The sequence below is a fragment of the Toxorhynchites rutilus genome, chromosome 2 (assembly GCF_029784135.1).
Source record: "Toxorhynchites rutilus septentrionalis strain SRP chromosome 2, ASM2978413v1, whole genome shotgun sequence".
NCBI classification, from domain to species: domain Eukaryota; kingdom Metazoa; phylum Arthropoda; class Insecta; order Diptera; family Culicidae; genus Toxorhynchites; species Toxorhynchites rutilus.
In genome coordinates, this window is record NC_073745.1 from 218725736 (window position 1) to 218751330 (window position 25595).

The following is a 25595-nucleotide window of genomic DNA, read 5'->3' on the forward strand; positions in this document are numbered from 1 at the left end:
CAGTTATCAAGTGCCCGCGAACAACGGCGTCAACAAAGAGGCGCCGTCATTGCGAGAGATAGAAACAGCAATGAAAAGTACGAAATCCAACAAATTTCTGGAGGTCGATCGCATATCAACCGATATGTTCCAAGCTGACCCCGCACTATCCGCAAATCTTGCATCATTTATTCGTAAATGGCTGGGAAACCGCAACATTTCCGATCGCCACGATGCAGAGCATCCTTATCGAGCTTCCGAAGAAAGGGGACTTGACTGAATGCTAAAATTGGCGAGGCATCATGCTGCTGTGCGTAATTCACAAAGTCCTGTGCCAGATAATCCTCTGCCGGGTCAAGGAGAAGATAGATGTCATCGACGATTCCTCATCCTCATCGACGAGATCATGGTGGGCACTATCGACCGTGAACCGGGAGCCTTTTGGGATGGAACACCTCAACGACTTTGCTTTTTCTGAAGACATTGCACTCGTATCGACGCGACGCTCTGATATGCAGCGTAAACTTGACGACCTGGCCGCATGCCCTTCCGCGGCTGGCCTGAAAGGTAATGTCAGCAAGACGGAAGATTTGGATGTCAACACGATCACACCTTCCAGAACTTACAAATTTGGTCAAGCAGTGAAGAGAGTCTAGAGTTTCCAATGTCTTGGTAGCCAATATTTGCGCCAGATCAAGAAGGCGAGGGCTGCCTTTGCGGATCTAAGAAAGACATGGAGGTCACCAGTCACGCTACTATAATGCGGATTTTAACGTAGAATCAGTGCTGCTTTACGCTTGTGGAACGTGGACTGTATCAGCAGAGAATGCGCGGAAGCTTCAGGTCTTCGTGAAACGATGCCTGAGGTATACGACTCGAGCCTGGTAGTCAGACAACAGACAACCTCTATCGTCGTTACCAACAGATGCCGATTTACCGGAGATCCAGGAGATCCAGGATGTGGTGGAGGGTGGGCCCCACATTACGGAAGAGTGGTGCTGAAATCTGCAGATAAGCACTAGACTGGAACCGGCAAGGACATCGCATTAGAGGGAGACCTAGATGTTCCTGAAGACGGAACCTCACAAACGAGATGAGAGGAGTTGTCCCAAATTTGGCCTGGACACGGGTATCGCCCAGGATGAAGGTTCTATCGAAGGCACTATACTCCCAGCGTGGAGTGCAGCAACAATGAGATTGTTAACACCCTGTAACTCACAACTGAATGGAACAAAAAAAAAAACAGCAAAAAATGTTTGGTAGTGTGAAATGTCGTTTTTACAACGAGCATAAATGGTTTTTTTTGATAAAATAATGGTTTTCTTTTTCCCCAATCTAATATACAGTGATTTGCCTCTAATTAAACATATCGAGGCACCACTCAGTGTCGCTTTAGCGACGATTGTGACCTGTAATTGGGCATATCAACAAACACAACACAATGTAAAAAACACGTTAGAACAGGAAAATCATTGAAAATCTAACATTTGTTAGATTAGAACCATTAAATAGTGTGCAAAATTTTTAGAAGTTTTTTCAACCATTTTACTAGATTTTAAAATGGTTGAAAAAACTTCTAAAAATTTATCGTGTTGTAGAAACTTGCTCAACGAATGCTTACAAAAATGTCCAATGAGAGAATCAAATATCCAATTACTCGTGTCGTATTACAGGTCTGTCTAAGATAGCTAGATTAGAGGCAAACACTGTATTGAAGTTCCTAAAGACTCTGCGATTATTTGGTGTTGAATAAATGCTACTTGATGTACTGCATTAAGTTTGAAAACATTGACTCAAAAAACCCATGTACTGTGGAAGGTACAGAAAGTGGGCTTATAAAAGTTGGACAGAATGTACCTATGTTTAATGTGAGCTGACTCATAAAATTGCGTTTGCCAGGGTATTTGAGATCGTTAATACTTATCCCTGGTGCTCCCGTGGCCGAGTGGTTAGCGTTCCACATCATCATGCCGGGGGTTCGGGTTCGATTCCCGTTCTGGTCTGGGGAATTTTTCGTCAAAGAAATTGTCACTCAGAATCCATTCAAGGCGTGTTATTTGGCATATAAATCTGAACTAAGTACTAATGAAAATGACGTAAATAATATTTATGTTGAGACGGCGAAGTTAGTGCCATCTAAGAAGAAGAAAAATAGTTATCCCTCTAGTAATTATTCTCAGGATACGGGTGGGCAATTGGAATCGGGAATGATTTCTAATCTATTTTTCTAATCTACAATGAACATCCCAACACAAAATAACACAAACAGATTTGGAGATTTGGGTCTGTTACCGAATCAAGGGCTATATTGATAATCCGGAAGAGATTGTATGCTTTTGTTAATAGGAGGTCATAGACTCGATTAGTATGAAATCAAATCAGACCGACTGTTTCTCGGCTTCTACCTCAGATAACGGTATTCGATTTGCTGAGGATTGACTGAAATTTCATCTTTAAAAGGGCTTTCAGAAACACTAATTTGGACACCTGTCGAAGGGTAAAACTGTAAGATAGAGCACAACCAGTTTGCTTGTAAAATTGGGGTGGTTGTTACAACTGTTCCCATAATAATAATAAGTCGAAAATCATACGGCGGTAGCCTCCTTCGCCGCTATTCCGGCGACCGGTTTCTTGTTCGTTCTCTTCTGACTCCTCTGATTCGGACCCACCTCCAGATTGACTACTATGTGCAGTACCACCATAACCTAGACTCGGGTCACCCTCTCGCTTGCCTCTACCAATAGCTTTCTCCGGCCCATCGCCAAATCCATAATCCACCAAACCATCCGCCACGGCAGGCACATCTTCAAACTCCGCCACGGAACGTGCAAGACTCTCTTGGGTACTGTTGCTACCGACGTTACCTAGCTTGTGCAAGATATGGTGAAGATGTGTTTTGGGCTTGCCGCTGCCTTTTTCTTCGTTGTCAGCTTTACTTTCGGACACATAGCTGCAGTGAAGTACATAATATTTATTACAAGATTGCGAGAAAACAATGCCATATAGCTCACCTGTCCACACCATCGGAAACAAAATCGGATATTGTTTCAAGTCCATCCTCAATCTGTGCCATCAAGTTGGAAGGTGTGATCCTGACTTTCTGGTTGTCGTTCCCGAGTCCCCGATTTTGCGCCCGTTCTGGCATATTTTTATCTGCTTCCTCTGAAACCACAAGAAAATATCGGATGAATATGGGTTCCGCTCCGAACCAGTTATGCTGATTCCCCATGGAATGAATGTAGTCTGTTCCAATTTCTGTCTAATAGAGCAGTCATCTTCTAGTGACAGATAAAAAAAAAACTAGTCTTCGGTTGGGATAATTGAAATGAGATAAATACGACGGCTTGCCAAACTATCTGGGTCAATCTGCCCTCGGGCTTCGGGCTTATCTTTCACTAACTGGATTGATGCGTTTACACCACTTTTACTCGTCAAACACATGGCGCAGGTAAACGCACAGCTAAACGTAACTAGTTTTTACAGTTTGTCCCAATTACAATTACGTGCATGTTACCGCACAAGGAAATCTCCCCACTGCTACACTATTTCACGACTTGTAAGGACACCCATTAGTTTGTGCTCAAACATGTGGAATAAACTTGAACTTGAGCCAACCGCAACAAACTAAACCGTTTATCTTTCGCAAGTGAAAACCGACTTTTTTTTGTTGCCACATGCAATTAGACCCAACTTAGCCATATTAGGGGTGCGAGATATGCTTGTTACGCTAGGAGATTAATTGTTGCACTTAAAGGTAAACAACTTCGCGTACACAGTAGCGTGTACAAATGTTAGTAATGGGAACAAAATATCTGTTGTGCATCACGAAACAACTCGACGGATTGATAAGAGTTTCTCCTTCCGGATTTTGTGTTTCTTTTTATCAATGTACATCACTATAAGAATAACATGTAAAAGATATGAGTTAATCTGATAAGCACACTGGACATTACAATCTTCGAAGTTAATGATACGCACTGATTATAACTGCTCTTATTAAGTACAGATGTATCTTACAAAGTATTTTTGTTTCCATTGCATGATTATTGACGAATGAAAGTTGATGCGAAGGCCTGTACATTTATCGCCGGATTTTATACACACAAAATCATATGATTCATTTCTAGGGCTGCAGAAATCGGACTGCATAAACAGGTTCAAATAAGATCGACTACACAAAGCAGATTCCGCAGATTATTATTATCCATTCTTGAATCATGCAAAAACACGTTTTATCCCCGCGTTGTAAAAATGAATCGCCTGTTATATCCGTTTCAAATATTAGGTGTACAAGTATGACTTCGCTAATTTACTACATGGTCTGAAAAGTCCCGGGATTTTTCAACAGATGGCGCCACTCAAAATAAAGAAGATTCATTTCGAGAGGTTCTTTTGTCACTAGGTGATGTTTCATGATATTTTGTTATTTGTTCACAAACTACAGTTGTTTAAGTGTCGCTACGGGAGCATTCATATAGGAAATGGAAAAAGAGGAATATTGTATTTTGATCAAACATTATTTTTTGATAGGAAAAAACTCCTGAACAATTAATGCAGTGGTTGACGAAATGTTATTCCACTTCTGTTTCTTCGAGAACAACCGTTTATCGGTCGTTTGGTTAATTTAAAATAGGCCGTACAAGCACAGCAGATGCACCTCGCTCTGGAAGGCCAAAATAGGCTACGAATCCAGAAATCGTAGAACAAGTGCATCGACTCGTTTGGAACGATCGTAAAGTGAAGTTACGCGAGTTAGCTGAGGCCGTAGGCATTGAAAAGACCAAGTGGGATACATTTTGCACGACATTTTTTACATGAAAAATTTATCCTGATCGTCGACCAAAAACAGCGGCGCGTTGATGCTTCAACAGCCGGTTTGGCGTTGTCGAAGCGTAAACGAGTGGACTTCTTTCGACGTTTTGTGACAATGGGTGAAACGACGTGGATCCATTACCACACTCCTGAGCAGTGATGGTAAAAAATCACATTCAACGATCAATGAATAAGTATATCCCTCTAGTCGGATGTTTTTAAATCACCCCCAGCAGGCGATGCTCTTTTATTCTTCATATGTACTCAAAGAGAATACTTGGAACGGTGAGCTACCAAGATCTCAAAAAAGCAATATGAAAGAGGAATCCCCACTGCAAGCACTCTCGGAGCATTACTTCTACGACTCAAGGTTTGTCGTGAGTGCAAGCCACAAACGATTAATCTAAAGTGACCAGATGGTCAGAGGTCTAACGCGGGACACAAAAAACAAAACGTTATGTATATACGTTATGTGAACATAAACCATAGTTCAGCGAGTCTAAACTGATCAGTATTATTTCTTTCTGAGTATCGGCACTCAGTTGTGATTTTTCGGTGGTTTAGATTTTATTTACGCCCGAAAATCACTCGCTCAATCAGAGCATTTACGCCTGGCAAGCACGATTCAAATTCTACAATTTTCTTCAAATTACCGAATGGAATGCTCGAAAATTTCAATTCATTTTTCATCGATTTTAGTGTTAATGTATGCATTAAAAAAATGGACTAATTTTGGATGTCGATGAAAGATAATTTATAGGAACAAATTTTCTTTAAATCTCACGTTTGTTAAGTCTACAACAAAAAGATTCAATGCTGTTGATTCACAGCAGCAGCACTGTCAAGCAACTTGATGATTCTTCCATATTGTAAGCTCCACCCCACAGCGAAGGAGTAGGACACCCTGAGGCACTTTGTGTTCGCCAGATATAACCGATCTGGTATTTACAATATTATCTCTCTGTCGCTCCTTAAGCCGGGAGATCGAAGCAACCGGCCAAACGGTGGAGAAGAATATGGCCAAAATGGACATTTTTATGCGGAAGCGTCAGACGAGACCGGCCGTATCTGAGCAGCAGACAGAAGGAGTTGCTTGAGGTGCTGGTGAAAAACTTCTTTCCTGCGAAAGAAGTGAAAAACTTCTTTTCGTACTCATAATGAAAAACGTCTCGTCTCGTCTACTTGATGCTAGAATTCAAAGAATGGCAGGGGACCGGGTACTTTACGTTCCCCAGGTAAGCGATGACGTCGAATATATTATTCACATCAAGTTCCCGAAGAAGGTCCTTCTCTGACAGACGTGAAGGGAATGTCCAAGCCGCTCTTCTTTCGAGTCATATGGTGAACGAGGAAATATATAGTACGAAGTACTTGCCTGAGTTGGGAAGGTGATGTGGTCTTTATGCCGAATCTGGGATCAGCCCATTATGCCAAAAGATCACTGGAGGATGGATCGGCTGGAGATAAACATTGTCGCAAAGACCACCAACCTTCCCATCATTCCCCAGCTGCGCCCGATAGAAAGCGAATAAACGTCCGACTGGAAGTCATGAACATCAATTTAATGTTCCCAAGATAAATTTATCCTTTGAAGGTCGTTAACCTTCCTAAAGATGATCAGAAGTAATATATTCCAATATCGTCTGGAATAACCAAACCAACACCTTATGTTCGTGATGTTGTTTTTGCTATTTCTGATGTTTCTTAACACGGCACTCTATTGATTATTCGCCGAAAATGGATAAAAAATATCCTTGAGGTTAGCCTAGGATATGGTGAGCCAGTCTCTTGATAAGAAAACATTTTAAAATAAAGCTTAATTTTTTTTTAATGAATCAGTAGTAAAACAAAACGTCAAAACGTTTCTCAGCTTTGTGATAGCAGATAATCATTACCCATTTGAGTTGTATGAGTATTCCCCCCACAAATTGTGGATAGTCTATTTATCTGCATACAAATTATGTAGAGTTCCACAGTCCTAACATTTAATGAGTAAATATTTACGTGCTTGCACAAAAAAACACATGTTGACATATTTGCGCTAATTTATGTTTTTGATTAGTTCAAGGTAATTAAGGTCTCTTCTAGCCACAAGTTTATTCGGGCCCGAAAGGAGTGTTCTGTATTTGTGCTGGCGGAAAAATATATCTCGCAAGACCTCGTGTTCGATATCGTAATAGCCTTGGCCAATAACGCATTTACATTAACTCATAAAATTAGTGATTTGAGGGGGATTATTGTTTGTAGTCTCTTGTAGATGAATTTAAACACCATCTGAGAAATCCTCTGTGGAACATTAAACATTAATGTCGTCCTATTTGCTGTAACGCATTTTTTCCTCACATAGTTTCATCGAAGTAAACGCGCTCGGTGAGGAAAATTGAACTCCCGGACGAGAGAGCGAGAATCGTAAAGCGTACGTCATAGAGATACTCATTCCCATGGATCAAATTCTTGTAAACAGTTGTAAACAGAACGAGGAAGTAGAGTAACTCAATTATTCGAACTAGTTTCAGTCTAGAAATGCTTTAGTCAACTCAGAGTTACCAAGAGAAAATCATTTGGTTATGATGGGAGAGGATTAATAGTTAGTCGCAGTTTGCACAGATTACGATCTGTGCAGTTTGCGATTAATCGTAAATCTCATCATGCTCCCTTGTTTTCCATCCTTGCTCCTGAGTCCAATAAGCAGTCTACAGAGTTGAGGCATATTTCGAAGACTTATCCGTTTCGTACTATAGAAAAGTAATCGAAATGTTAGAAACTCGCTATACCATGTGTATTGCCCTCGAAGGAAACTATGTTCAGGAATAAATACAGCTCTGCCCAAAAAACGACTGTTTTTATTAAAAATTCCGGGACTTTTCAGCCCATGTAGTAGGAAAAATGAAAGAAAAAACAAACAGCGGTACAAAATCGTTATTTTTTTATTGTTATTTTCTGCCATTCGGCCTTTGAGCGCAAACACACAATCAAGTAAAAGTCTAAAGCCAACTCTCTTGTCTTTAATATGGCAGTTTATATAATTTGAAAGACAAAAGGTTTTATTCATTTTAAAGGCTCTGTAATTCAATCAAACTATTCAATAATTGCGATATCGTATTTGACAGCCAATTGAACTTATCTCAGTGAAATGCCATTTAGTATATTGCCAATGAAGGGTTTACGAATGCTCGTTTATTAAGCAGATTCGCAAGTAACAAAATTGGGCCTCCGCCTAGTTAACGCACACCCTGTTGAAAAGCAGTCCAGTTGACAAACGACAATTTTATTATTGCGAAGCTTACATTACAATATTTCCTCTCTCTACGATGCCCATATAACGAACGCTGTGTTGCTAAGCTGGCAGCAATCGGCTTCGCATTGGGTATGATCTCCAACAAGCCAGCAGGCTAGGATTGGGCGATCTCGGATCGATTCTCAGGAGATCGATCTTTTCCATTCCGATTTCTGGTTTTTTGGATCGATCTTTTGTACTCGAGAAAATCGAGAAAATAAATTTTTTGTTTTCGATCTTTTCGATCCTTTTGTAGATTTGTTTTTCAGTGTACATCGGTTTTTTATCTCACCAAAGGCCAGCTAACATTTCTTTTAAAGATAATGTCAGTATTTGGATCGCTTCTTCTACTATTTACTTCAGTACAAATGCTGACAGAGACAGAACTAACGGCAGCTACTGAGGGGATGAACTGTAACAGGCTGCGCATAGGATCAATGAACCTGATGTTGACATCAATTACTGGCGAAAGGTTGTTTTCTAGATCTGGCGCCAAAATCGAGAATCGGCTTCGACTAAATGACAGATGAATGGCACGATTGGCCTTCATGGGATCATTGTTAGCTGAGTTCTAGGCTGTTGTTCAATTTCTTATAATACTTTTTCGATTAATTCATCAAATAAAACGACTACCTGACGCCACAAGATGAATGACCTGTGGCTGTGGCCTTCATGCTGTGAAACAAGAGAAAATGCTTTTGATTTATGAATAGAAATATGAAATTTGTATTCCCTGTTCAAAGTAACGATAGTATTCATATAGGATAAGCATATAAATGGAAACAAGCTTTTAATTTTTCGATTCGGCAAAGATCGATTCTTTGGTAACGATTTAATCAGTGGATCGATTCCTACGCCGTTCGGATAATCGATTCAACAAGATCGATATTTTCATAAAGATCGCCCAATCCTACAGCAGACCATTACTTTATTGTCTCGGATAGTCTCAGTTCGCTTGGGGCTCTCAAGTCGTTGAAAACTAGTAGGCACCCATCTTATTTCCTCACAAGAGTGAGGCAGTAGATGAGTGCATTGATCGAAAGATCTTATAGGATAACCTTTGTATGGGTTTCATCTCGTTGCTTAATTCCTGGTAATGAAAAGGCGAATTGTTTGATAAACAGATTTCATACGATGAATTTTTCCAATTACTGCGTTAGAGTTCCCTCTTGAGTTGGCAAATCGATTGGGACACTGGAAGTCGTGAGCGGTGGTTACATTCAACTTTAGCTAATCTTTCTTCGAGCGCGTGGTTCAAAGGTTTGGACGTAAGTCGTGACTTCATTTGCGTAATGAGTAGACTTACGTCCAACCACTACTAGATGCGCATCTGCCCAGAATAAATCATGTTCAAAGCAATGTCTGTCGGTGTGGAAACGGTTACGATGACATCAATCACGCAGTTTGGCAATGTACGAATAATTACGCAGCTAGGGAGTATCTTTTGAATGCCCTTGAGGCTCAAGGAAGACCAACCTATGTTCCTATCAGAGAAGTTTTAATTGTACTCCGACGCGAATGCCAATAAAAAACTGTGTAAGGAAGTTTGTGAAGCAGTTGTTGATAATTAGAATAATCTTAGTGCCGAAGGCAAAACTAATAATGACACTCAATCTCTCCTCCACATGTATAATAGTCTTGATATCCTTTTCCGTTATAGCTGGTCCAGTTATCATGACTATTTTATCGAAGATAACCAGCTCATCCGATAACAACTTTTTCAGGTAATCCAGTAATGCATTTACATTTTGTAGTACTTTCCTCTTTATAACCTATAACTGAGAATGGGATGCACGGGATGCATGGGATAATAACATTTCTGAACAATGTTTTTATTGTGCGATCGCTTACTTCAACAGTCAAACACGAACTAAGTAGAGGAAATCAGGGTGAAACCAACACCCTAAGGATTCCCACATATATCCATGACCATGTTGCTTCACCTACAAATCGTTATAGAGCCTCTCTTCAACTATTCATGAATCATTCTACAGTATCTGTTGAACATTTTTGAGTAGAACTCAAATTAACAGTTGAGTTTGATATTTTTAGGTAAAATAAATGGGAGTGCGGGTGAGATCGACACCCTGTCGGGGTAAAACCGACACCTTTAGAGAAACGAACAAAAAAAATTGTTACAATAATTACAAAGTATTAAGAGTTTATCTGTACACTATTGGGCACGTCAAGAGCGGTGAGGGAGGATAGTTGCAAATTGTATTTAATTGGAACAACAAAACAAAACCGGTCAGCAAACAGGAGTTGGAGTTGGAGTGCTCACCAGTTTGTTTTGACAGCAAAGCGATTTCCGCAGCTCGAAACGTAAGAAATGACAAGTGTGTATAGGGGACATCGGAAATTTAAAAAAAATGCTTCTAACTGGAAAAAAGTCGGAAAGTGCAGAAAGAAGACAGATTGTGCTTGATATCGCTTTCCAGACAATTATTGTACACCCATGTTTTTTAATGCGGTTTTTTTCCGCGGTTCTTTATGACTATCGGAAAGCCCATTGATCTTTTTATCGGCCCGTACTTAATCGGTGTACTAGCCTCCTGAAACCTTCACATGTCAAATTTAGTTCCGTTTGTTTGATTAATTCTTGAATTATGCAGAAATTTATGCTTCAAATTTCTCGAGAATTAATCAAGCAAATGATTTTGTTTTTGGGTTTCTATGAAAGTATGACACCCCTCTCTCCTCTGAATGGAGAGGGGGTCCCATAAAAATTAAACACATATTTCAACCAAACATATTCCGACATGACAATTCAAAATTTTCGGATATATATATGTATATATATATATATATATATATATATATATATATATATATATATATATATATATATATATATATATATATATATATATATATATATATATATATATATATATATATATATATATATATATATATATATATATATATGTATATAAGAATGGATCGCCGAATGTGTTGATAAGAGCAAATTTAGGGCTGTCTTTATTATATCATATTTTTTGTATCAAGCATTCCATGTAACGGAGAAACATGTCATACAAATGAAACACAAATTTCTGCATTATTCGAAAATTAATCAAGCAAATGAAACCAAATTTGGCATGTGAAGGTTTTAGAGTGCAATAAATGTTTCTATGATGGTTAGACTCTCTACCCCCCTCTCTAAGGGGGGCTGCCATACAAATGAAACACAAATCTCTGCGTTACACGAGAATTAATCAAGCAAATGTAACCAAATTTTGCATGTAAAGGTTTAAGGGTGCAATGAATGTTTCTATGATGGTTAAACTCTCCACCCCCTCTCTAAGGGGGGCTGCCATACAAATGAAACACAAATTTCTGCATTACTCGAGATTTAATCAAGCGAATGAAACTAAGGTTCTAGGGTGCAATAAATGTTTTTACGGTGGTAAGACACTCCACCGCCCTCTTTAAGGGGGAGCTGCCATACAAATGAAAGATAAATTTCTGCATAATTCGAAAACTATTCAAGCAAATGGAATCAAAATAGGCATATGGAGGTTTTAGAGTGCAATAAATGTTCCTATGATGGATAGACTCTCCACCTTCCTCTCTAAGGGGGGCTGCCATACAAATGAAACACAAATTTCTGCATTATTCGAGAATTAATCAAGCAAATAAAACCAAATTTGGCATGTGGAGGTTTTAGGGTTCAATAAATGTTTCCATAATGGTATGACACCCCTCCCTTCTCTGGAATGGTGAGGGGGTCCCATAGAAATAATACAAAACCAAAAATATTCGAACCAAACATGACAATTGAAAATTTTCGGAAAACTCTGAAGGAAAAAGGGAACATTCGGAAAATTAAATTCCCATATGTTCCACAATTACATAGTGACAAGGGCTGTTAATCCGTTTGATGTTTGGACTAGCGAAATTGAACTTTGTTCGAAACTGGAAATGGATTTTAATGTGATAAAACGCACTTTTATATCTTCTTCTATCTATACAAAAAAAAAAGGATTGCCGCATGTGTTGATACGAGCAGAACTCGAGGAAGGAATTTAACGATTTAGGGCTGTCTTTATTCTATCATATTTTCTGTATAAAAAATTTATTCCATGTATCGGAGAAACATGTTATTTGCAAGGGGTTGAAAAATCTTGGACGAGAATTGTGTCTGAAAATATTCGGATATTATAATGATGAATTTTGTTAGAAATACTAGGAATTCTATAGTAAAAGGTAAATTCAACGGGGTCGATTAGAAGATCAATCAATGAACAGTTCTGCGATTGCACCCATGAACTTTCTCATAGTAAGAAAACTCAAAATTTCGGGCGGGACGAAGTTCGCCGGGCCAGCTAGTAATGCTATAAAAATGTGGGATATTCAGGTATTTAAAATGCTCAATTAAAGGAGATGCGTCAAGTTTAAGTCGATCAAATTTTGTCTGTAACAACCTCTAGTCGCACGAACGTAGTATAAGATGAAGTTCGATTGATTTTGTACAGAGTTTCCGGACGTTTTTAGGAGTAAAGTTTTTGTTCAAGGGAACACTTATGGAGGACGTAACTTCAGAAGCGAAACTAGTTCCACTGAATAGCTCAGCTGAGTGACGATGAGTATCGTAATTAAAAGTCCACATAGTGTCGACGTTTCGTTGAATCCCACGCATTCTCATCAGGAGCGCGCATAGGGGGGTTGGGGGGGGGTGTAAGGTTGGTTGCTTTGAACTGGAGATGACCTGGAATTGGTGTAAGTACAGAGATAGATAATTTGATGAAGCTTCTTGAATTTCTTGCTTCAACTCAGCGACAAGGCTAGTTTTTATCTCTACCTTCAGCTCTTCTATCATCTCCTGATATCCCTTCAAGAGTTCCAAAATAGCGGCTGCAAATCGGCACTCGATCAGACAACCAGACAAGTCTTGTTAGCCAATCTCAACAAATTGGGAGCCTTGTATTAGTCCCGGCTGAACTTATAATCACGCAGTCGCCAAATTGCCCGGCCCGATAGTTGTCACATGGAACAAGGTATGCTGTAGGTATGCTATGCTGATGATAAAAGTATTGATCTGCTAATTGAGAGCGCCAAAGACTTTTGAGATTTCCAAAATTGATTGATTTGTTCGGCGTTGGCGTTGTTTTGGATAGTATCAAACACGAGAAACACTTCCAAGTTGGCAGAGAATTCTTTGATCCTGGCACTTCACGAATATCTGTACTGTTTTTTAGTTCATTCAATCCTTGATACAAACTGTGTTGCTTGGGATCTGCATATTGGACACTTCATCTTGAATGAGTACAAAAATGCTTCTTCCGTTGACTTGCCACATGTTACATGAACTAAAGAGGAACTTTTTCTTCTAGTTCTTCTTGAGCAGCGATGCAAAGACATTATTGTCAAAATTGCCCATGTAGTCTTGTATGTTGCGTGAATCGTTCAAATATTTGCACTGAGTAACCCATCACTTGAGAAAAAAATAAACGCATGTTATTGAAGGATCTGGGAAAGGAACCTAACCCCACTTTCAAAACGTTATTTTGAACTGGAAAATCTCACTAATATGGGCATATTTTGGAAAGGATAGTTGAGGTATGCCAAATTATAATACAACTTGACAAGTGAACAATTTAATGGATTCTAAAAATCGTGCATTTATTATTTTAGCTCATTCAGTGAAGATGGACAAATCCTGAATGGTGGTTTATTACAAGCCTTGTCACTTCACGTGTTGGATATACGTCCCTGGCACAAGCGAATTAACATCACAGCTGGACATTATCTGGCATCCCATTCAAGTGTCGATTTCTGTTACTTGCATAAATGACTGAAAACATTTTGTTTATACCTAATGATGTAAATAGCTTGCCCATACGGGAAACCTGTCTGCATATCCATTCTCAACCATCCCAAGCAAAAAAAAGGAAATTTCGCTATAGCGCAAACGATGTTTACCATCGCTGTCAACGAATACTTATGCCTTTCGTAAACACATGAATCTTCATTCGATCATGCACCCAAGCTCATGTCTTTCACTTTTCAAACTGTTCCCAGCTCCCAATGATGATCATCATTCCTTCCACAGCTGTTTTCCTCACTTTCGGTGTCGTAGGAGTTTCAGACGTTGGAGCTCGTTAGAAGTCGTGAGGGCCATCCAAACGGATACCAGTTCGAACATGTCGTGCTTTTCCCACTGTGGGTATCACTTTCAAATGCCATCCGGGAGTTGTTTTTCGCTTTTTCGCGACGATTTTCACCTTTATGCTTATGTTCCTCCCTCGGATTTCAAGAAGACGACTACCGAAGAAGATCATTTGCTGCTGATAAGTTGCTGACAGAGCGGAACAGAGGAAGGGAACAATTGGTTAGATTAATGTTTCGTTGCTTGGAAAACCCATCGCGGGATCAACGTATTTCCATTGGGCTTGGTGAATCGTTATCCACCACGTACAAGAGGCTCGGTTGCGAGAATTCCCCGATGCGAAATTCCAATCCGTTGTATCTCCCATGTTCACGATTATTTAAATAATGGCGCTGCCAGTTCGAAATTCAAGGTAAGCGTCAAAACGAATATAGCAAAAACACACAAGACGGAAATTGTGATTGGAGCGAAGTTCAATATGATTCGGGAAAGTTTTATTGCCCTTTCATAGGTTCGATATGGATACGGATAGCGGAGACTTCTCTGCTCACACGATTTCCCTTTCATTCACAGAGAGGATGGAATTAAGCTTGAACGAAGGAAAGTTTTGGTGAGACAGGTCAGGAATCCTGTTTTTGGTATCCAAAAACACATGTGACATAATTAAAAAGATAGTAAAGGTATTTGTATTGAGATTTCATTTTGTTTTCAATCTCAACAATGGTGACTCAACGATCAGTTTCTCTTGATTATCTTGTATGGGTAATTCCGTGTGTTGACTGCTGAAATATCAGCCGCAAACGGAATTTTTGGCCATTGTCAGAGAAAAATAAGTTTTGTGCAACATAAAGGGTGTGTCACATCTAATTGCATCACGGAAAAAACGCTGTAGAAATTTAATTTTTAGGAACTATATCTACAGCTTTCGCTTATAATCAGATAAGAGTGTATAGATCACGTTGGCCATGCTTCACTGTCAATTGGAAAAATGTCGTCGAACGAGAAGGAGCGTCGTGAATTCATCCTGTGCACTCATTTCGTGAATCCGGAGTTGTCACATCGGGACATCGGTAAGATGCTGGGAATCGTCCAATCCACGGTCAGCAGAGTACTAAAACGATACTTCGAGAACCTAACCATCGACCGGAAGGTGAAGAACGGCAAAAATGGATGCTCCGTCAGTGAAAAAGATCACAAGCGCGTAGTTAAGCAGTTTAGACGTGATCCGAGAAGTTCGGTCCGGGATGTCGCCAATAAGCTGAATTTGTCAGCCGCGGGAGGGCCTGCGTACATACAAGGTTCAGATGGCTCCTAACCGCGACGAAAGGCAAAACATGGTGGGGAAGACGCGAGCCCGGAAGCTGTACACCGAAATGCTGACGAAGCCGCATTACCTGGTAATGGACGACGAAACCTACGTCAAAGCGGACTTTCGTCAGCTGCCGGGCCTGTTGTTCTTCTCCGCAGAGGACAAATTCAGCGTTCCGGAGGAGATTCGCAAGCAGAAACTATCCAAGTTTGCCAAAAAGTACATGGTGTGGCAAGCGATCTGCTCTTGCGGAAAGCGGAGCGCCCCCTTCGTGATGACCGGCACGGTAAACGGGCAGGTTTACCTTAAGGAGTGCCTACATAAGCGCTTACTACCACTATTGAAGCGAATTTCTACAGCGTTTTTTCCGTGATGCAATTTGATGTGACACACCCTTTAGATACGGAATTGAACTATGTGTACGAGAAATGTTCAAAATATATCGCGAATTTAGAATTTTCACGGGTTACGTTTATTCGAATTTCGTTTATTTAGTGGCGTTATGTTGGTACTCAGGTCTCTCACTTATGCCGGCAATTTGCCATTTTGAATGTTCAGTTAATTGTTGACAGTTGCTTTGCTTGCACGTGTTTTGGCTCGTCTTCGATGTTTACCTATTCAAAAAATGGATCAAAGATCCTGTATCAAATTTTGTGTGAAAAACGAAATTAAGTACTCGGATGCATTCCGAGTGTTGACTGTGGCGTACGGAGAAGCTACCTTGGACCGAAGCAACGTTTATCGGTAGTACAAAATGTTCACATAAGGTGGATAAGATGTAAAAGACGAAGAGCGTGCTGGACGCCCGAGCACTTCGACAACAGACGAAAAATTGATGAAGTGAAGAAAATGGTATTGGCCAATCGTCTAATCACCGTTAGAGAAGTTGCTGAGGACCTAGACATGTCGATTAGATCGTACCATTCGATCAATGATTTGGGCATGAGACGGGTCGTCGCGAAATTCATCCCAAAATTGCTCAATTTCGACCTAAAACAGCATCGCATGAACATTTCTAATGAGCTGTTGGACTCCGCGATGACCTAATTTGCTCCAGAGAGTCATAGCTGGTGACGAATCGTGGGTTTCCCACGATCCCAATTGCAGCTGCTGAATTGGAATACGCAAAAATCGAAGACGAGCCAATACACGTGCAAACGAAGCGACTTTCAAAAATTAACTGAACATTCGAAGGGGCCGAACTTGTCGGCATAATTGGGAGACATGAGTACCAATATAACGCCACACAAAAAAAATGAAAATCGAATATACGTAACCCGTGGAAAATCAAAAATCGCGATACTTTTTGAACAGACCTCGTATGTGCCTTTTCTAGTTTTGAGCTGATTTGCGCAGGTCACAGAAACTTTTTTAGAAGAAAAATTCCCCAGCTGGAATGAGAATCGAATATCGCAGTGAAGAAGCGTTTACTCAATGAGTCAAGAACGATAAAGAAAAGTCTTTTTTAGTCAAACAGTAAGACGATATTTATGGTTTTGTTCGCGTTGGAGATTGCCAACAGATCCACGGTTGTTTCGAAATAATAATTCCGCAATAAAACAACCGAAGACTTAGGATTTATATTCTGGCGAGGAATGATTAAATTATTAAAAATACAAATCTTGCATGAAACCTATTCCGGTTTTCCGACGTTCATTCCCTTCTTGTATCTTATCAATTGTCTTTCTATTTAGGATATAGATAAATTGGGTAAGCTGCATCTTGCTCTAACCGTATATCCTATTCGTATAGGCATGAGTATTTGTTCGTACTGAAAGTTAAGACATGACACTCTAAAAATAATTATATGTTTTACCTTTTAACAACTTTAAGTCCAATTAAGGTTACGTTCAAATATCAATAATTTAAATTGTGTGAGTAAAATCACAATTGAAACTAATAAAATAAATCAATTTTAGACCTTTTTTATCTACGGTTTTTTACCCGTCGGCCTATTTCCGTCAATTAAGTGCCAATCATCGAGACGACTCCACCTGTACCCTACCTTTCAGACCCAACATCTCATGTACCGGGGTAACAGCTTTACTTCCCTTCCGAGGGAAGACGTAACCAGCGATTTTTCGCCTTAGAAAATCCCAACGACAATAATTTTTAGCGAATTTTTCATTGAGAAAAAAAATAATGACCACCAGCACTTTTGTTCATCACCGGGAGGACAGAGCTGTTTTCCTCACCTTCGGTGTCGTAGAAGTTTAAGACATTTGAGCTCGTTAAAAGTCGTGAAGATCATTCAAATGGATACCAGTTCGAGCATGTTGTACTTTTTCAACTGAGTATCACTTTCAAATGCCATCCGGATTTGGTTTTTCGAATATCATTACCCGCTTACACAATCTTATTTTAGCGTCCACATAAAGTGAAACGAAATCTTGATTTCTGATATAGGGGATAACTCACCGATGTGAACCGTGAACTTAAACCAACGAACTTAGACAGTTAATAGGTATGCTATAAAAGTACTTGCGTTAGTATGTGTGAGTAATTTCCTTACACGTTACAAACAAATCAAGTTCACCTGTATGCCAAACCACGTTGAACTCAAATATCGATACATGTATACGTGATACATGAGAGAGAGAAACGAATTCATTTTGGGGGGAGTCACTACAATACGCAATGAAGTCCATTCGACGGGGAAGAAAGAAATAAGATAGTCGAGTCGTAGAGTGAGATAGTCACCCCTATTTTGTATTCCGATCGATTCGAAATATTTCGAACGACTTGATAAAACTCCATTCTGTATTCCGTTCGAGTAGTTTTTGCATTTCGTTCACATTAAATGGACATAAAAATAAATGGACAAAATCATAACTCGAACGGAATAACGGTTTAGAACGAAATGGAAATCCGCCGGAATACAGAATAGGGCTGAGTAACTAAACATCCGAATTACTGTTGAGTAATGTTGACGGAGAATCTGCTGGAAGAAATCAAAACTCATTTCCAATTGAATATGAAGGCTTCTTCATAGTCCCCTGAATACCCTCAGTTGAATATGACTTTGTCGAGCCCTGCTCAGAATAATTAACGGTGGTTTACAGGAAAACGGAGTGGGGAGTAGGCGAATAATGAACTGACACAACTATGGCATGTGTTGAATATGTAGCTAGAACTCAGGACAATAGTTTCGTAAAGATGATTCTAGCATCGAGGGAGAAAAGGAGTCCAGAGAGCAAGGCTGTAGAACCAGGCAGTGCAAGAATTAGTACAGCTCGAGGCTTAAAGAACTGAAGCCATGAACTGGGTGCATTGGCGGAACATCGTGAATTCAAACTCCTAATGGGATGTAGAATCGTTGTAAATAAAAAAAACTAAATCGATCATCAGAGCAATTAACTGGAGGAATCGTAAGTCGTTTGAACGGTTGTGCCACAGTCACCCGAATAACATTAACCCGAAACACGTTTACTCAAAGCACATTTACCCGAATGTAACACAAACCCGAATGTAATCCATACCAGAATGACATTCACCTGTATGTAACAAATACCCGAATGCAACATTGAATGACCATTTACCCGAATGCGACAGTTACCCGAATGTAATATTCACCGGAAAGAAGAAGGTTAAATTCTGACTAATCATATTATGAGTTTTGTCGAATACTTTGTTGATAAACATCATTAAATCGGAACAACATGAGAGAGCAACAAAAATACGAAAAATCGAAAATTGTAATGATGAAATTTGAGGTGCTGGAGATTTCACTGTGTCATTTTTAGAAATTAGTATAGGCACAATTCTACTTCTTTCTTGAATGGCGTTAACGTTCCCTGTGGAACTTTTGCCGTCTCAACGTATGTATTAACTTGTGTCATTTATTAATTCTTAGTTGAGATTTCTTAAGCCAAATAACACGCCTTGAATGTTTTCCGAGGGACAAGCTATAGAATACGCGTGACCACAGTGCAAGTCGAAGGAAATTTCTCTGACGAAAAATCCCCCGGTCCGAACGGGAATCGAACAAGAACACTGGCATGATAATGTGAGACGCTATCCACTCGGCCACGGGTGCACTAATAGGTACAATTAACATGCCGTTTTCTTTCCTTTCCGTATTGCCTCTTGAGGCTAAGAGCTCATTTAGAAATGATCACGGACTATGGAATATTTCGAGAATTAAGCAGGCAATTTTAACATAAACATAGTAAACCTTAAATGCCTTGTAAATGTGAAAAGAATTAGCAAGAGAAGAATGGCAATTACTTATTAACGCCACCGCAGTGCAATTTTATTATGTATTTATTTTCTCGTAATGAAATTTACTCTGAAGTCAACATAATGGGGACGAAGTCCCCATCTATAGAGGATGAGGAAGCAACCTACCGTCGGAAGCGGCAGCCTCTCGCAAGCAAACCTGTGTTCCACCGATTGCTCGGTTAGTTTGAGGTGATCATTTAGTTAGATCTGACCAAGCTTGGGGCCGCCTTGTGATCCAAATGACTGGATAGTATTTATAATCAAATTCGAAAGTTGATTATTCTTACAAAATTAATAGTTTAATAAATATAAAAGTCAAACTATATATCTTTTCAATAACCTTGAAAAATATAGTGCGCAACGCAGCTCTCTCTCGTTTTTGTTCTACCCACGCAATATACGAGATTTTGGATACATTTTTACTTTCGGGTAAATGTTGCATCCGGATGAACGTTACATTCGGGTATATGTTGCATTCGGATAAATGTCGCATTCGGGTAGCTGTCGTTCAGGTAACTGTCTTTCGGGTAAATGAGACACAATCGTTTGAACACCACACGAAATCGGGGTATTAAAAAAAATTATGATGCCAAATGTATATATATAGCATGAAACGTCGAGATATACTGTTATTCCAATATTTTTTGTCAAAGTTCGACTTTTCTGACGGAAGACTGACTAAGTGCCAAAAAGTTAATTTTTAACTAAATTTTTTTTTAGAGATAACAATAAATCTCGACGTTTCACGAAATATTGGGACATTCGACATAAATTTTTGTTTTAAAACCTTGATTCCATTTACTCCTCCCTTGGGTGATTTTTCGGTTTTCAAAAAAACTCCAATTTCAACCGGTTTTGTATAGCGTATTTTATCGTGCAAATCAACATTTCGCAAGAAGTATGAAAATCATTTTCAATGGTACCCTGCGTTTTGCCTCGTGAGTCCCAGAGTGTCTATTTTTGACAACAAAAATTCGAGATGACAGTAGATCTCGACGTTTCATGCATTGAAGACAATTGGCTTCCAAGATTTTTGAAACCCCGATTTCACATATTCCATAAAAACAAAACTTTGAGCGCTTTGAAGTACTCCTAAATTATGTTCCATTGAGCTGAAATTTTGGGCCAATAAACAAAATGTGCATGGTATATTCTTCAAATTCGATGATGATTTTTTTCCAACATATAAAGGGTGTGTCACATCAAATTGCATCACGGAAAAAACGCTGTAGAAATTTAATTTTTAGGAATTATATCTTCAGCTTTCGCTTATAATCAGATAAGAGCGTATAGATCACGTTGGCCATGCTTCACTGTCAATTTTTCGTAAATTTGGAAAAATGTCGTCGAACGAAAAAGAGCGTCGTGAATTAATCCTGCGCACTCATTTCGAGAATCCGGAGTTGTCACATCGGGACATCGGTAAGATGCTGGGAATCGTCCAATCCACGATCAGCAGAGTACTAAAACGATACTTCGAGAACCTAACAATCGACCGGAAGATGAAGAACGGCAAAAATGGATGCTCCGTCAGTGAAAAAGATCACAAGCGCGTAGTTAAGCAGTTTAGACGTGATCCGAGAAGTTCGGTCCGGGATGTCGCCAATAAGCAGAATTTGTTAAGTTCATTCGTCCAGCGGACCAAGCAGCGGGAGGGCCTGCGTACATACAAGGTTCAGAAGGCTCCTAACCGCGACGAAAGGCAAAACATGGTGGGGAAGACGCGAGCCCGGAAACTGTACACCGAAATGCTGACGAAGCCGCATTGCCTGGTAATGGACGACGAAACCTACGTCAAAGCGAACTTTCGTCAGCTGCCGGGACTGTTGTTCTTCTCCACAGAGGACAAATTCAGCATTCCGGAGGAGATTCGCAAACAGAAACTATCCAAGTTTGCCAAAAAGTACATGGTGTGGCAAGCGATCTGCTCTTGCGGAAAGCGGAGCGCCCCCTTCGTGATGACCTGCACGGTAAACGGGAAGGTTTACCTTAAGGAGTGCCTACAGAAGCGCTTACTACCAATATTGAAGCAGCACGAGGGCCCGACCATCTTCTGGCCGGATCTCGCTTCGTGCCACTATTCAAAGGACGTGTTGGAGTGGTACGAAGCCAACGGGGTCACCTTCGTGCCAAAGGAAATGAACCCGCCCAACGCGCCGGAGCTTCACCCAATAGAGAAATATTGGGCGATTATGAAGCAGGCCCTCCGGAAGAACCCAAAAGTTGTCAAATCGGAGGCGGACTTCAAGAGAAAATGGATTTCTGTTCAAAAAATACTACAACCTGAAGTTGTACAGAACCTTATGGACGGGGTAAAGAGGAAGGTGCGAGCATACGGGCTTGGGCTCGAAGTATGAATAAAAAGAAAATGCCAAAAGTTGTTTAATAGTTTTTATTTTACTGTCTAAAATTTTCAAAAGGATCGGTCTGCTGGGCGAATTTCTACAGCGTTTTTTCCGTGATGCAATTTGATGTGACACACCCTTTATTGCCACCCTAGTGACGACTTCACCTCCACGCCAAAATTTCTACTTTTTTTAAGATGAAAAATGTTAATTAAATTTTTATCATCAAACTCGTTTGCTCTCTTGAACAACAATAAGTTGAACCACAACATTCTTCGAAAAATTGGAACCTAAACGCAGGAAATGGGCATATTTCATAGAATGACCAATATGCTGCCACTTTCACAGCCCAATACATACAAATCAAATGTTAAATTTTGTGGTATGGGAACGTTTGTCAGTCTTCAGTTCGTTTGACGTCCCGCTCGCATCGAGTAACTGACAACGTAGAAACACGACAATATTCTTTAACCCTGTTGTTCAGTCCTGGCTTAAGCAGAGCGGTTAAAATCGTCAAGAAGATTGTGGCATCCGTTTTTCTAGAAAAGACATTTTGTCGGTTGCCTTCGAATAGGTAAAATAACATAAGACAACCATTAGAAAAATCTTCTGAACCTACTAATAAAAAATAAATCGTCACAAAATATTAGATTTCTAGTAACTACAAAAAAATCATCTATCATCATGTGAACGCGTCCCTGCATACCATAAAATGATCTAATTGAAGTACGAACGCTTGAAACATCTACCCCAGAAGCCAAATATGCCTCTTTTCACCTTTCACTTGTTCCAAACACTGAAATACATCTGCATGGAAAGTGTTTTTCATCAAATGAAGAAATTATTGCAGCTGTAGACGAGTATTATACACTCGTCTCGTAGTATACTCTTCAGTGTGCGATACGTAGATTGAAGAATCGATGGTGAAAGTGTATTCAACTAAGGAGATGATATAGAAACAACTTTTATGAACTAAACATTTGTTCTATTGTTTTAGCTTCACAAATTTTTCAACAATGAGGTATGTCGACCGAAAACGTCAAAGCTTCCGTTTTCAGTTGTAATTTGAGGTCTCGAAATAGAACTCCGTTATCCGGAGCCATAACAAGTGAGTAAACTTGTTGTTCGGTACTTTTTGTTTTATTTTTGACCAGAAATTTGTTGGCCGAAATCTTAATGAAAAATACTTGAATTCCGAAGAATTTGTTCTAGCAATCGGTGTTCAATTTCTAGATAATATTCTTTATTTACCGTGTGACCTTCTCACACTTAGTGTGCTCCCGTGGTTGAGTGGTTAACGTCGCACATTATTATTCTGCATTCAAGGCGTGAAATTCGCATAAGAAATCTCAACTAAGTACTATTAATAAAAATGACGCAAGTATGTTGAGAGGGTAGAAGTTCTACTGGGAAAGTCAATGTCATACAAGAAGACCTCCTTAAATGTACATTCGACCTTGACTTTTAAACGGTTTAAACTTAGTTGGAAGGGGCCATGCCTTAGCTTGTTGATTTGTTAACATGCGAAGCGTTCAGGTCTTTTTGCAAGTGTTGTGCGTTTCATCGCCAATCCGTTGTGTTACATCGAACAATATGCGACACAGAAAGCTTAACAGCGATCCCTAACAAGCTTAAATCATGATTTTCAGTCAAAATACCGCAGTCTACCACTTTGCGACCATTTTTTGAAACACTGTGACAGTTATTTTATGTGCACAGCATATCTTAGCTAAAGAAAACTTACAGTAAAAAATGGCTTAATGTTACTTGCATATCAGAGATTTCGTCATTCATCATCACATAGTTAAATTTTGTGAGCATCGAGTCATATAGCATCCATGCTCTTATTTTTTCAATGGTTTCCTGTTTATCGTTCCGGTTTTAGCTAACTCACTCGACTTGTACTTCTTGGGTGTAAGACGATAATATTTTAATCTTTTTGGTCTCATTTCGCACGAAAAGGTTTGGGGTTTGATTCAGTTTGAAGTTATCTCTAATGATTATCGCCGGCTTCGTGTTCCTGTTGCTCACTAGGATACTACTGGGATTTACTAGAATATACAGTATCGGACAAAAAATTAAGACCACTGCTCAAGCAAAAAAAATGTGACAAAACTATGAGAAAAATCCAATAATCCAATTCAGTGCTTCAATCCATTTTTAATAATTTATTTACATTGTTCGGAAAAATTTATAATAATTGTGGTTAAAACAATGGCCATTCATTAAAAAAGCATTGTAATCATTAATAACAACTAAAATGACGCGACAAAATTTAGGACCAGTTCCTCGTTTCGGCTGTTTCTATCGATTTTTGAAGAAATTTTATTGTTTCTCGGTGGTATTTTGTGTAAGTATTTATTATGTAAAGTATTTAAATATTATCATGTAAACAAAAAGTATGTAAGGTTTTAATTCTCGAATTCTGGTTGCAGTCAGCGAAAAATAGGTCGCGCACATGCTTGCACGGAAATAATGCGGATGGTCAACCGCAGAATGTCCAAGGCAGGCAGCAGCCAACGCTAAATCGCACAGTACTTGGGAGGATACAAAGCTTTGCATTTAATGCCCTCCACGACAACAAAAAAAAAATCGAAACGACTGGACGCCCAAGGAAGGATGGCTTTGCCATGAAGCGAGTCTCCAAAAAAGATTTCTTCAAGGCCTCGAAAAAGATCCGGGACGGACTGAGTGAGTTCCCGGACTGTTCGGCGGCGGCTGGTGGCGCAGGAGCCCGGAAGGTCCTGACGCTGACGCCGATGCATCTGAAGACGCGGCTGAGTTCGTGAAATACACTGTGGTCGAATGAGATGAAGATAAACCTCATCGGCTTGTACGGAAAAACTTGGGTCCATCGCCCAATAGGCTGCACTTACATGCCACAGAATATCACCAAACGTGGAAAAGAGACCATTTTGGTGTGAAGTGCTTCTCCTGGTACGGGGTTGGCTCCCTGTACTGGGTGGATAAGGTCATGGATCAGTATATCTACACCCAAATCCTAAGAGATGTTAAGCTGCCTCACGCTGAGTGGGAGATGCCCCTGAAATGGCAGTTCATGCAGTATAACAATCCCAAGCACACCGCCAAGACCGTCAAAAAGTGGTTCCAGGATAACAAAGTCGACGTCATGGAGTGGGCAGCGCAATCATCGGATCTGAACTCTATAGAGAACCTATGGGAACAATCCCGGTCACTACGTGCCAGAAACTGGTGAAATCCATGCCGAACTGGGTGCGTGAAGTGATGCGTAGAGAAGGTTACACGACCAAGTACTAACCCTAGACGCTTTTCACGGTATGATTTTTTTTTGTTTTTAATTATTTTACCATGAAATTTAAAACCGGCCTTAATTTTTGTCGCATCATTTTAGTTGTTAAGTATGCTTAAAACGCATTTTCAATAACTTTACTGTGGTTAAGTTAGGCACGTGTGTTTGATAAGATCGGTTCGGAGTGGGCTTTCTGTAACATGTTCAGTTATCTAGACATGAAATTGTATTGTGTTTCAAAATTTGCAACATATTTATTGTACGATTTT

The 25595-nt window shown here is 39.7% G+C and overlaps 1 protein-coding gene across 2 annotated transcripts in view; it reads right to left on the reverse strand.

Moving 5' to 3' along the window:
- LOC129770111 (uncharacterized) overlaps positions 1 to 25595 on the reverse strand; it is a 47265-nt gene that overhangs the window by 5038 nt on the left and 16632 nt on the right. Inside the window, exons 3-4 of one of the 2 annotated variants that reach the window (XM_055772746.1) lie at positions 2991 to 3141; positions 2712 to 2929 (exon numbers count right to left, since the gene is read on the reverse strand). In XM_055772746.1, the coding sequence (XP_055628721.1) occupies positions 2712 to 2929; positions 2991 to 3141 (369 nt within the window). Of the gene's footprint in view, positions 1 to 2648; positions 2930 to 2990; positions 3142 to 25595 lie in introns of both variants that reach the window. The other variant, XM_055772745.1, reaches the window with a different exon arrangement.